The sequence below is a fragment of the Equus przewalskii genome, chromosome 5, assembly GCF_037783145.1.
Source record: "Equus przewalskii isolate Varuska chromosome 5, EquPr2, whole genome shotgun sequence".
NCBI lineage: Eukaryota > Metazoa > Chordata > Mammalia > Perissodactyla > Equidae > Equus > Equus przewalskii.
In genome coordinates, this window is record NC_091835.1 from 77,746,983 (window position 1) to 77,762,023 (window position 15,041).

Below are 15,041 nucleotides of genomic sequence, written 5' to 3' on the forward strand. Positions count from 1 at the left end.
CAGGGCCTTGCAAGGGACCCATGTAAGCACGGGAGGGGCTCAGGAGCTTAAGCTGCGTTGGTTTCACAGTCAATCTACATTTGGATATAGTAGAAAGATATGAAGCAAGAAGCAGATTGGTTAATGGCTTCATTATCATCAGTTAAATATTTGGTCACATTGCACATGGGTTCTCCTGTTAAATATTAAACGAACTGTATTTTTAACCAGCTGGTTCTCAATACTTCCAATATTTAATTCCATTTGCAAAAAGTTCACGTGTCTTGACAATATGATCTTTATTGCAGGGATTACTGCAGAATGTCCTTGTGTTGGCAGGTAGAATATTTGAAACCTTTCTTGATCTTTACAGCCTTCATTTGGTGCAGCTTAATCAGGGTGAGTCCCAGGGGCACGGAACCGTTCATTGTTAAGTAATAAGTAAATAAGATTGAGTTTTTTCTTTTCCTGTATTGGAAACATTTGGGTCCTCTTATTGTCTGACAGTAGGTTTCTAACTCTTCATGTATGGGGGTTGATAGATTTACTACTTAAGTTCAACTTGCAGGATATACAATTGCTTTGTTATTTGTAATAGAACATAAAAAATCTCAATGCACTTGTGATTCTCTCACTGGTAATCCGTATTATAACGATGCAAGAAATAGTGATTTACCTTAAACTGTTGCATCTGAGTCTCTTTATTCAATTCCTTTACTTCCGTTACCTTTGTTTGGCTACCATAAATTATTTTCTTTTTCTTTTTAACTAGTCATAATGATAACAAATCGTAGTATATAGTTTTATTTGAAGCATGGTATTCAATAAAAACGTACCATGAGTACCTGTGTGTATCAATGAATATTTGGCATTTGGCATTTCAAGTTAAACACTAACTGTTTCAAGTGAAAACACACATTCCTGGCAAGAAACAGAAGAAAATACCTCATGCTGGGGCATAAGTCCTAGGAAATAACAATACCAAAATGCCCGTGAAACTTTTGGCAGGGCTGTACATTTTCACGTGCTTCTCTACGTTTCCTTGGTGTCAAGCCTCTACACACGAATTCAGAGCATTTGCATGGTATGTGGGCATAGCTCCAATATTTACTCAAAGTCAAGTCCTGAAGGTGGTCATTCCATGGGAGGAATAAGTAGGATGGGGCTTAGGCAATGTTGTGTTTGATCTTACCAGTTTGCTCACTATATCCTTTTAAGGGGCTTCTTTACTTCTTTGGGCCCCACCAGGCTACCATCATATGGGATGTATGGTGCACATAAGCTCCAGTTGAATTGTTCTCTAATGTAAACTGCCTCAAGGGAAGTAAATGAAGAGGGTCTTTACCAATCGACTGTCTTTTATGAATTGTCTGTAACTGTGGAGTCAAACTTGCTCTGTCCTTTTGTTGTTGGGGAAATTCCACAAATTCCACAAATCGTGTGTTTTAAGCCAGAATGTCATGGATGAGTAAGGAGCCAGTCTCCTTGTACCGTGTCTTGGAATTCGTCATGGGAAGCTTTCTTATTGAGTTGTTTCATTCTACCTTGAATATCCAAATGGAATGTCTCAAGATAAATTTATAATTACATTTCCTTTATTTTAGTATGTCTGTAGTTATGACTGTGAATTGGATGGAAGGTTTTATAAAATTTTGAGAAATTGTTTTTGTTTATGTATTATTTCTATGCATGCTTAAAATTAGCCAGTAACTTTGCAAAATGTCCACCAGAGACACATTCACTGTTCAAGCAACCATTTCCAGAACTCAAATCTGTCTGGAGATTTTTTTCCTTGAATTTTTTCTCTGCTACAGATTTTTGTACAGGAAAAGAATAGAAATAGTGACTTCTTTCTGAAGTGACAATGGAACCTAAATACATAAATGATCTGATGACCACTGTCTTTCATAAATGAACTTAGGAAATTCAAAAAATAAATGAATGAATGAGCATAGGACCACAAAATGATAAATGTTGAATTTAATCCTTATTTGAACTTATAATTCTATTATTTATACACCTGAGAATTATTTTCATGTTTTTAAGTATTTTTAATCCCTTTTTTCTTTATTTTCAAAAAGCATTGTGTATAAATCTAATTATTTTTTAATGTTCTTGGATGATAAGGCACTACATATTAAAGAATTATTGTGATTGAGCTTCAATATAATAATATTACAGCAGATTTGATCAAAATAAGATAATTATTAAACTAAAAGTAAATGTTTACTGGAAAGGTGTCTTTTAATGAAATGAATGGGCCTCCTGTGTATCTACAGATGAATATTCTTTATTGCTACCAAAGCAGGTACAAGTGTTAATCTCAATTATATTCCTTTTTTGTTTTGTTTTGTTCCTGTAGATGTAAGTACTGAGTGACTTGTTCACATAATAAAGTTATTTAACAATAGAAAGTACTTACGTTAGCAATATCAGTCAGTTCTTTGAACTTACCAAAAATCACATAATGATTTATCATCAAAAATTGCGATGATCTATTAGCTAACAATTCAATAAAGTCTTCCCTCAATTTATGAAAAGCAGAAAGTTGGAAACCATCTTATTTACAAAAGGATTATTTTTCAGTCAATAAATTTCTCAACTTCTGAGAAGTTTACCAAAAATGTTTCCCAAAACTTACCAAATGATAACTATACTGCTCTTTTATCATTTAGAGGCTTATTTTTAATCCAATAAGTTCATAAATGGCAGGGAAATTAAAATATACACCTTTTTCAATATAGCACTTGTGATTAAAAGTTTTGCGGGTCTCATGCTTTCAGTATATATTTGTGAAAACGTTGGAGATGCAGACTTATCCCACTTCATTGTGTGGGAAAACGATGCCCTCTAACTTAATAAGCAAAGCCAGTCCCTACTCTCAAACGAATCGGCTAAATCAGATTTAATTTCAGTCAGAAAATGTCTGAATTGATTTTTAAGTTCAGATACACATTTTAATATGCATTTGAGGCTTATTGTAAAAGCGCTGAAAATCAATTATAGGATGCATCTGGTAAAAGTTAAATCAAAATTAAAATGATATTGATCTGATATATTTATGTAGTTTTGCAAGAAGCTTAAAAACAAGAACAAATCTATAGTCTATTTCTGATACATATTTTGAAATAATTCAGTGTAAGATGCACTTAAGACTATTATTTATGAAGTAAGAATATGACAAAAGACAATATTATTTTAGTAAATATGTACCTGAAAGTGTTTTATGAATCAGGTGTAAATATTCAGAAATACTTCACTTTATTTTTATGAATTTAATGAAAGAGAAAAGTATATGCTGCTGAAATATAGTTGATCCAACAGCGACCTTACTATTTGTTCATGAGTTTAACATAAAAATTTGGTACCCTAGTAAACATTTCACTTAGAAAAGAATAAGCTTCAGAGATTTGAACTGCTCTGGCAGCTCAAAGGTACTTTTCTTTCCAATTGCTGACATGTCCTAAGAATGAGTAAACAGAGTGGCTGAAAACAGTTCATTTAAATTTTGAAACAATCATCTTTAACAAACATTAATTTTTACCAATGCTTTCTTTATATTGTTCTCATCAGACTCTCCCTCAAGAGCAGTGCATTTTATTTAGACTAGAAGAATTGAAGCCATTGAACAAAAAGTGCCATCACTTCTGTTACTCACACTACAATATATATGATTTCTGAATGCTTAAAAATAAGACCCCAAATACCTCATGTGTAAAGCCCGCATTACCTCCAACAGTAATATGCATAAGACAAAGGAAGTCAGGAGGCTTCATAGTGGGTTTGTTTGGGGGGTTTTTTGCCTTTATTAATCATTAAAAAGATCTAAGAAAACTCTCCAGTTGTCTCTTTGGTGCCTCGGTGGCTTTAACACCTCCGAGCAGTGGACTTTTAGGAAAGCAGAGGAGGAAAGAAGAACCTACGTGACACTTGGATTAGTGCGTATGGAAATTGTGGATTGAGATAATTGAATCCCCTAAAAGACCAACACCAGTATATCCTTTGGAAAGTTTCCATTCTCTCCAAGGATAAGTACACCTCAATTTGAAAACCACTTGTGTAGAGAAGTTCCAACTTGCTGAGTCACGCCACTCTTCTGTCTAGAATGTCTTCCCTCTTATCCACTAAGTCCCCCTGACTCCTGAGGCAACCTTAAGTGCTCCTTTCTCATAGCTGTCTTGAGACTTCTGTAATAACAATATCAGATTGCAGATTTCTGTAATTATTTTCTTATGTGTGTGAACCACCCTTACTTACTAAACTCTGAGTTCCTTTAGAGTAAGTTCCCCCCCCGCCCCCGCCTTAAGGGTGGGGTAGGGTCTTTTTATCTCCAGCAACCAAGGAGGCACTTAAAATGTCTGGTACATATACAGTATGATTGAATAAATGAATTCCAGAACAAAGTACCAAGGCATAGGATCACCCAACATTATCAAGAAAACTTAAAAAACGCTTAGCCTAGTTGTTGTCAACAATCATTCGAGTGAACTGAATTCTTCTTTGACAGAAATAAAAACCCTGTCTTTTTCTGAGAGCCTTTTTAGATGTGAGCCCCTGCTTGTCTTTGAAAGTTATGTCTCTATGACTGCTCTAGCATAGGTGGATCAACTGATAGCTGGAGATATTCAGAGATATGTCCATGGTTGTAGAACCATGTCCATTTTTTTGCTACCTTACTAAACCACATTGCCATTTATTCTTCATTTCTCCATTTGAAACAGGAAACTGGTCATGTACTGCATAATTTGGGGAAGAGCACCCCCCTCACTACCTTCCCAACAGAGTGCTAAAATCTCATTTTTGGTGAGCAATTAATTAATGAAGTCAATTCTTCTTATTATCTTAAATAGGAATGAGCTGTGTATGTTCCAGAAGGATGAGATTCACTTGCATCTGTGCTTTTCTAACATTCTTTCATAATCATGTTATTTTTTAAATGATATAAATAAAATTATAATAAATGTGTCATGAGTGATGACTGTTAATGCTAAAATAGCAGAATCAACAGAAGGTGGAGAAGCTGATTTAGCACTTTACCTAATAAGGAATCTACAGATTGCATGTTTATTGCAGGAAACAATGTTTGATAAGTAATGTACTTTGTTTTTAAGAAATGTAAGCCTCTCCAGTAGGCACTATAGCAATTAAACTTAAAAATAATTTCAAAACCAGGCCAGAATTAGTCATGTAAGGAATTTATAATTTGACATATTTTAAATTGTAGCTTTTATTTTTTAAGTATGTGAAATTGTCTATTGGAAAATCGTAGGATTAAAATAATCATAAATATCTGACTAATCCTCAGTTCTTAAGTCCTTCTACAATATTCTTAATATGTAGTCACAGTACCTTCTGCTTCAGCACTTTAAGGGCAAGTAAGTAATTTAAGAATGTCTTTCCTATGCAAAATCAACCTTCGGTAACTTCTGTCCAGTCTAATAACTCTCTCAATTGAAAGTTTTCCAAATAATGAAAGGGAGCTATTATGTTTTTCCTAAGTCATCTTTATCCAAAATAAATATATACATTTTCTTCAACCAGTCCTCATATAACACTGTATCAAGTGTTCTTGTGTGAAATAACTCTCCTCTGCAGATAGCCTACTTCTATTTCTCTAGCCCAGAGTATTTCAGTGGAAGCTTAATGGAATTTGGGATTGGACAAAATGTTGTGCTGTGGGTCTTGCACACTGCAAGAGGTTTAGCATCTCTCATCCCATCCACCAAATACTAATAGTGCTCCAAATTCCTGTGCGGACAGATGTGTTCTCTAACATTGCCAAACGTCCCCTATGAAGAACAATTTTACCTCGGTTAAGAAGCTCTGATGAGCAAAGAACTTGAATAGACCTTTTTCCAAAGACATACAAATGGCCAACAAGTACATGAAAAGGTGTTCAACATCACTAATCGTAAGGGAAATGCTAATCAAAACTGCAATGAAATATGACCTACATTATCGGAGCTTGTTTTTTTTTAATTGTTTATATTTAAGTGATAGAGAACTTGTGACTCGAAGTCAAACATAAAAATGTTGACCTGGGTGGGATCTGCCAATCTTCATCAGTAGACCCCTAGAACGCTTCCTATAATCTTTTAATATTAATCATTACCATTCTCCTACTAGACCTATTTGCCCTAAATTCAACCCATATTTTCCATGTTGTATAGTAGAATTTCATTAGAGATAGGGTATAATGTCTTGAAAAAGACCAGTGAGCTATTTTCTGTTATTTCTTTGGCCTAAATGCACAGAAAGAAATGAGTTTAGCTTTAGTTGATAAACATCCTGAGTTCTATTGATCACAGCTTCCTATTTTAGGTTTTCTTAAAAAATCCTTTAATAATATATTCTAATTTGTTGCTATAAACCTTCAGAATTTATGTCAAACCCCTTAATCTATGAAAAACATATTTTTGTTGGTTTCTGAGGAATGGGTTTGTATTTCCCTGACTCTACTTTTCTCTAACATGTCTTTGTTCTTCCTACTTCATCTTAACACATTGATTGAATTCCCTTATCAGCATCTATCAGTGCTTAGAGATATTCCTTACTTCTCCATACAAAAATCTTACTTTTTTGAGATGTGACTCTCCTGCCTTTCAAGCATCTCGGGTGCTGCGCATCCCCTTGTCCTCTTCCTTCTCTAGGTGACTCTTCATGACTAGTTTTAATTCCCTCAGCTGTATTATCATCTTCTCTTGGGATTCCATTTCTTCTCCAAAAATCCACAATTGCCGTCTATTTTAGTCATCTTAACCTTATTTTGTATTTGTCTAATTTCTTGCTTTTCTGTATCAAAGGATTAATGTACTTCTCATCTTTTGGTTTTGGTTTGAACTCACATGTCTGGACATTTACAGTTACTCCTCTACTTTTGTATTATTTTGTTATTTATATAATATATATATTTATAATATATATTAGGTTATATATATTATAAATATATTAAATATATAATACATATTAAATTAAATATATAATATATTAAATTATATAAAATTATAAATATATATTAAATTAAATTTAAAATATATTATTTATAATATTTTGTATTATTTTATATTATTTCCTACATTCCGTCTAGCACTTTTAAAAATCCTTTTAAAACCAAAATATATTGCAGATACCATCCTCTTTTCCTTATGTATTGCTACCAGCTTTCTTCTGAAAACCAGTGTTCACTGCTCACATGTTCAGCCACTCCTCCTTCCATGGGTCTTTGTTGTAGGTGCTGTTGTCCCAGGGGGCATGTGGTAGTCTTTGGAACTTGTTGATTCCTCATTCAGAAAGATAAGAATGGGGTACACCATTTATTTGTTCAAGAGTGGGTTTTATTCATTCATTCATTTATTTATTTGAGACCTGCTTTGTGAACACCAGTATAGCTGGATTGACTCATAGAGGTTCTAGATGATGCCAAAGGATATAAAATTTATCTTGATTTTTTTGATAATATCGTCTCCTGGATTAATAGCAACGTTATATAGATTAGAACATATATGTCCCATGATTAATAATACAATGAGATTTCAGAGACCATTCTTAACCTTTCTTAAAATTTTATTGTGAATTAATGTGTATGTAAATGTAAAGATAGTGTTTTATGAAGAGGTTAAATATAAGCCAAATACAAAGGCAGGCATATCTAGACAATGTCATATATTTTATCTAAACCCCCATGAACGTCAGGACACCAGTAAACCCTTGTCAAGTTCTCATTTGATTTATGAATGCACACAGTACAATAAATTTATGATTGCCACTTATGTCAGAAAACCTATAAAACAGCTATTAAACAAAATACCCAATTCTTCAAGTATATTTGAATAACAGCTTTTCAGTTAGACATATGACGATGGTACCTTCAGGCATCACATTCTCATGAAAACATACAGAGGCATTTTATCGCTTTGTAAGACTGAGGAAATCCTTTCTCAGTAGTCCCCAGAAAACTTTACCCTATATAAATTGCCCCAAAATGCTCATGTTCAAATAAGTATCTGGTAATAGGAATGGTGCCATTGTGATTGGCTTATAGTACTTATGATTCACTCCCCAAGAGTTAGACCTGGGGCCTCACAGATGAGGTTAGGTATAAAACAAAACCAAGATTCAGTTAGGAAGAAGGAAGGGGGCATGGCTCTTGGTTAGAGCCCAAGCTCAGTTTCTGCAAAACAGTCTTACTGTTACCATCTTCCTAAAAATTATTCCAAAGAGCAGGGAATATAAAGTATAAATTTTGTGTAATGTATATTAAATGTAAATTTTTATTTTTAAAAATGAGCATCGTACATGTAAAAGAGATTTAGTCATTCCTTCCAGGAAAAATGGCACTTCACAGGAGTGTACATAGCTACCATAGGCAGTTATGGCAGAGTGCTTGAGCAGTCCTTAATACTGGTATTTTACTCATCAGTTTCCTTATGTATGAAATGGAAATTAAGTAATAGTACCAACTCTTAGCATGATTGTAAGGATTAAATGTGATTTTATATATAAAGAGTTTAGAAGCATGCCAAGTCCTCAAGAAATGTTATTTTTATTATAATGTAGTCATTATGCCAGCCTTAAATGAGTGAGAATGTCTTCCCTGGTTAAGAATAATGTAACCTACAAACACCGAGGAAGGGCCTGGCTTCTGTCCTTGGGCATGAGGGTTAGAATTATCACTGTCAAACTCTTTGATTTGTATTAAAAGATTTTGATAGGATGTCGATTTCTCCACTTTCCCATCCCATCCCTCATACAAATAGGATGATCCTCCCTTTTAAACGGCTTGAATGATGCCAGGTTGGAGCAATCAGTGTTTGAATGAATATAGAAATGGAAGGAGTTCACGCAGAGAGAGGAAAAGATAAGGAAATATAAAAATAACTATCTTCTCATTAAAGTAAAATTCAAGAACTTTTCTCATAACCAGGCCAATGGCAGAACAGGCATTGAGATACTTGAAGAAAGAAAAATTTTTAATATAGAAGGTATGGAAAATGAGCTCCAGCTGTATAGGTGTATTTTAAAATAGCATTTAGTACCTCATTAAAGTTTGGTAGCTTCATCGGAATGGTGAGAAGTCTCTCTGGGTAGTTGATATACCTGCAGAGACCTGAGTATGAGGAAAAATAAATCAATTATATATAAAAGGGCAGAACATTCCAAACAGAGGGAACAGCAAATGTGAAGAGGAGCTTGTAGAGCATCTCATCCCCGTACCCTCTCACACCCTGTCATGCCCCAAGTACACCTACCATGTTAACTGACCCCTTTCTTGATTTCTACAACTACTCAACCACTCATTCACAACCCTCGTTTGCCATCTTATACACTTAAAATACTAATTAAATGTTGAGTGAATATACTGTGAATGTCGTCAGCTGACAGAAAGATTCATCTTTTGTAGAGCTACACGAGCTCTAAATCAAACTGGGACAGTGATCATTGAGCATCATGCTAACTGAAGATGATTTACCTGGGTACCATTTGTATCTCCATCCTTCGTAAAAGCAAATGCAGTAGCTGCTTCCTAATTACCAGGGACTCTCCCTTTCTGTTTTTTCCCTGACCTTAAATGAAAGGAGATCACATGGAGAGAGAACCAGGTGGATTTTCAATCCCAACTTCAGTGCAGGGATAAACCTCAGGCAAACAAGTAGTTAATGCAGAAGCTCACTCCCTCTGTCCAAATTAAACAGCAACAGTTTTCTAACTCAGAAAATCTCTTTGAAAAATCTTTCAAATTTAGAAAGCCTCTGTTAGTAAGAAAAATACTATGGTAGTAAACTCAGATAAATTTCTATAATTGCAAACAACTTTCTCCCAGTCCCGCACTAGTGCTTTTTATCATTTGATTTGACAGGATATCACATATACAAATTTGAAATAAAGCAAATGAAAAATAAATTATAGCAGTTTATCATTTCTTCTGTTAGGGTTTATGCTATGCATAAAACTTTTGTATAGCTCAAATTTATAGTCAATTCCAATTCATGGTTTTAGATTGATCAAATATATTTTATGAACTGTTCATTACATAACATACTCTCCAAATTTTCTCACAGCATTTATCATGTACTCATGCAATATACAAAAGAAATGAAAGCAAGCACTAAACTAAAGAGTTCATGTTTACAGAACAGAATAGCAATATACTAAAGACTAGAGCACTTCCTATATATGTAGGTCATATGTTTTTAAAATATTTAACAAGAAAATCATCTATTTATAACTATATGCAAAACTCAAAATTAGCACTAGGAGAGAGATAGTATAGTAGTCATATTCAGAGTCCCCAAGACCACTCCTAGGTTTGATGATTTTCTGGACAAATTCACAGGACTCAACAATGTATTTTTCATGGCTATGATTTGTTACAGTTGAAGGATGCAGAACAAAATCAGGAAAGGGAAAAGCACATGGGATGAAGTGCAGAGGAAACCAGGTGCAGACTTCCAAGATCCTCTCCCAATGGAGTCACAAAGGATGGACTTAATTCTTCCAACTAGTTGTGACAACACATGTGAATGTTGTCTACCGGGAAGCTCATCAGACACCCAGTGCTTAAGGTTTCTATCGGGTTACTGTCTCATAGGCGGTCTCTGTCTAGCCTGTATCAAAATTCCAGCCTCCCACAAGGAAAGCAGATGTTCAGCATAAACCAAATTGTTTGTAAAACAGTTTAGACACAGTGAGCCACTCTCATCAGGTAGGGAATGGTGGGAACACTTCTGAAATCCAAATTCCCAGACACCAGCCAAGAGCCAGCTTTGCAAGCCGGCCTTGCTAAGGATCACAGTCTCAGTCCTGCTGTGTCATCTCTTTTCTGCACGGTAGTTAAAAGTACAAGTGTGTAATCAGATGACCCTAGGCTCCTATCCACATTCTACCACTTAGATAGATGTGACCTTGAACAAGTTACCTAAACACTTTGCATGCCTAAGTTTTATCAACTGTTACATAGCTTATTAATTAGACAATCACATCATTGGATTGCCATGAAAATCGTATGCAATAATGCATGTACAATTATTAGCACACCAGCTGCAAAGAGAAATAACTCAATAAATTTTGATTAATAATAATAGTGTATGTGGCAACTACCTTCTCAGAGCTTAGAATGGGCTGTATGAACAAGACTGAAATGAAATAGAGATTAAATAAGTGTTTTGTTTGTGTGTGTGTGTGTTACCCACGTAGTTGCAACAGTGATTCTGAAAATGGGCAAGCACTCTCTGTAATTTATAAGAACCCACAAGAGCTTCCTTGCCAAAATAAGTGTTCTTTTGCTAAGTGTTATGGAGCCGCAACCGTAAAAGACAGAAGTAGCTGACAGAAGTAGCTTTCAGAAGACAAAGTAGCTGAAATATGGAGGACAATATTGTGATCCTTCCACTGCTCTCTGATGAAGCCTTCCTTTACAACCTCATAACTAGCGTGAAAATGACTATTATACTTGACACTAAAAATTTGGAGAAGGGTTGGAAAACTGGATCAGAAGAAATTAGTGGGTACATCAGGCTGATTTAAGTACAGTCTGATACTTTTGTGAAATAACACATTATTATTCTTGCACACTTTTTTTTAACTGCTTGACAAGCAAATAGAACAAATCATTTTGATGAACAATACCTTTGCTCTACTTAGATATGGGCTCAGATACAACTCCCGGCCAGTAGAGAATTTGCTTTTTTGACATAACTAATGATTAAACATCATGATTACTTGAAAAACACATGCTGAATAAAGACTTCTGGAATGATTGAATTAATAAATAGGTGAATGTGTGACCTCAGAGTATTCTTAGGCCTAAGATTCATGAAGAAGAGACACCTGTGAGGCTAGTTTATGTTTAACAAAAATCACGTGTGATGAGAATTCGTTTGTTTTTTTGAAACTTCGTCTTTCTTGTTCATACAATAAACCAAGCTGCCCACAGGTTGGAGAGAGGTATTGGATGGTGGTGTGTTTTACATCTAATGTTAGATGCCTCCTCAAGCTAATATTAATCATTTAGAGATTCTTTACAAAATAAGTACATTTTATTCTATAGCATAATTTTAATTTTTATTCACAGCTGTTACAAACTAGAAATATTTTATAAGCATTTGGTATTCAGGGGTTAGGAGCTTTGATTATTTCTAAATGACTCACTTGTAAAGTATGTCTTTTTTTTGGCTAGAAAAAGATTATAGATGAATTATGTAAATATATCCCTTGCAGGATATCATTTAACTAAAATACATAATTTAAAATAAATATCATTTAACTAAAATACATAATTTAAAATAAAATAATGCGTTAAAATTAGAGTTCTCATTGCATCTTGACAGATGCCACTGTAGAAATTATCAAAGCCTCCTCAAAAAGAAAAAATGCCAACATATCTAAATGTTTTCTTTAGTGGCTACCCTTAATTAATCACAGTAACGAAAAAAAGTCTTGATGTGGTTATCTCAACATAGAGATAGAATTCTTTGCCATATATTGCAAATTAAGTTGTGATTCATAGCCTATGTTCAAATTTAAATGTACACCATCTAGGCAAACACATTTATAGAATTTAGTAATCACTTAGCTCATTTGTTAGTTATCCAGGCACCACATAGAAAATGGTATATGTAAGGTCAATGATACCGAGAAGAGATCGTTAATAGTCCAAGTAATTAATAAATGCCTTTGAATTCATTGTGATAGTCTAGTATTTATCAAAGCATCCATCACAGCTCTTCAAATAACTTGCTGATTCTTTCTTCTGAACTATAATACATTGAGGATTATAGTTGTGTTTTTATTATTTTCATCTTTGGCGGCCATCAACCAGCTTTATACTAGGAGCTCAGGAAATATTGCCTTGAGCTGACGTGACATAAGCTGAATTGAATTGGGAAGCAATTTTGAGAAAAGGAATCCACACCTAACTTCAGTAATTAATCCAAGTCAGTTTATTCTGACTCTCCCTTTCTCACAAAGGCTATTTGAATTTAGCTATATGCTTTCTAATAAAAATTCTCATTTCCTAAATCACATATATATTATATATAAAGCTATATTATATATTATATATATACATATATACACATATATATACGTAATTTCTTCAGGTGAGTTTTACCATACTAAGGACAGAACTCTATTCTTTCATACCATCTTCTACAATTTTCGTTGATTTTTTCCTCTAACCCTTTTGTTTTTATAGAGCTATTTTTCATATGGCTCTTTTTAGTTTTATTTTGTTTGGTATTAAATGCAAAATGTGGTATTCTGTTTTTGAGTTTTCTTTTCTAAATTTATATATTACCAATATCCTTTCAAACGAATTTGTGCAGTAATATTAAATACTATTAGGCCAAGGTTTTATTTCAAACTTATAAAGAGTAAAAATAATAACTAGTCATATGAAAGAATAAGGCTGTATTGATAAGTAAATCTCAATGTATTTTAAATACTATCTATCTAGAAATTCCCAAGTGCAGTGCAACAGCATGTAGCAAATTTTAAAATTACAATATAAACTAAAATTAATTTTATTTTTTTGGCTAAATTTTGGACTGAGAACACTGACCAAATGTAATATTTTTTTCTCAAAGCAATGTCCCTAGTTTCAGATGAAATATAATTTTAAGTTGAGGAAATGTCAAAGCAAACCATTTACGCATTGACAGGTCTCATAAGATAATATGGATTTTCCTTGAATCTAAGATATCCTCAGTCGTTAAGTTGCACCATTGTTTGATGTACCACTAAAGAAAAAAATGCTGCCCATTAAAATAAGACACGGCACTTTCTTAGGCTTTTATTTTGTAATTACCAAAAGAGCTTTTTTAGGCATAGGTAAGCATAGATTATTTTAATCACTCCTGAATATTTTATACATACACACACACATACATTTATGTCAGAAAATGTAGGTTAAATAAATTGAGTAAGGCATTCCTAAACCTTCTTCCTATTTAGTGTCTGGCTTTCCTAAATTACTTTTTGAGTCAGAGTCCTTAGTGTTCGTGTTTCACCATAAGATTGTTCTCTGTGCCAGTGAGGCAGCAAAACTGAATAGATATCCACCATTTTCTCTGGTAATTCCATCTAAACTACTGGACACATTCTGTAAGTTTTGCTGGTACTTTCTTGATTTTGCCAGAATGTGTCAACAGAAGATTTTTCAGATAAAAATCAGGATTCATATCATATTCCTTTTCAAATGGTCTTGAAATGGTTTGATTGAAACGTGAGGTATCACCATTGTCCAGCCAAGCCACAGAAATAACCAAATTCCAGCATGCTTAGGTCATGATAGCTACATTACTACCATGACTGCCACCTGACGCACAGGGATTGTTGAGACCATCAAGGGTAAGACATCCTTATTTCTAATAAGATATGAAAACAACGGATGTCTTAGAATCGAAGAAATATGGTATTAAAGAAAAATCACAGTGGTGTATAATAGAAAAAAAATGAGCTCTAATTAAGGGCATATATGTGTGTGCTCACACACACACATTATTCTAGAAAACAAAATTCTAACACAGACAAGTCATTTTAATCCCTAGATTTTTGTTACATAAATTTACCTGCATTTATTAAGATATTTAGACATTTTAGCTATGTCCCATTGAAAAACTCTCCTATCAAAAGTTGAATGATTACGGTCATGACAAACTATATGTTAAACACTTTTAATTTATTATTTTATGTGATTTCATATATCTGATTAAAGATAACCCGTCAAACTGATGGGGAAGTATTGAAAAGTCCTCATTATATTCCATGCAAACTGATATTTTTCTCTGAACGTTAAAACGTGCTTTCTCAACTTTCAAAATGAACAGATGTTAAAAATAAATAATAAATGCCCCAGCCACTGAATGTTTCTTGCTCTCCTCTCCGCCTCAGGTCCCGTAAGCAGTGTTTTGGTGAATAGGTACGGGAGCCGGCCGGTGGTGATCACAGGAGGTCTGCTGTGCTGTTTGGGGATGGTCTCCGCCTCTTTTAGCACCAACGTGGTAGAGCTCTACCTCACCGTGGGGTTCATCGGAGGTGAGCGAGGTTTCGTTTTCAGCTTTTTC

General features: G+C 34.1%; 1 protein-coding gene across 22 annotated transcripts in view; it reads left to right on the forward strand.

Moving 5' to 3' along the window:
- The window catches only part of SLC16A7 (solute carrier family 16 member 7), a 153,084-nt gene that overhangs the window by 130,133 nt on the left and 7,910 nt on the right, over positions 1-15,041 (forward strand). For all 22 annotated transcript variants that reach the window (XM_070619646.1, XM_070619657.1, XM_070619647.1 and 19 more), the window contains one exon: positions 14,869-15,012. In XM_070619646.1, coding sequence (XP_070475747.1) covers positions 14,869-15,012 — 144 coding nt within the window. The remainder of the gene's footprint in view (positions 1-14,868; positions 15,013-15,041) is intronic.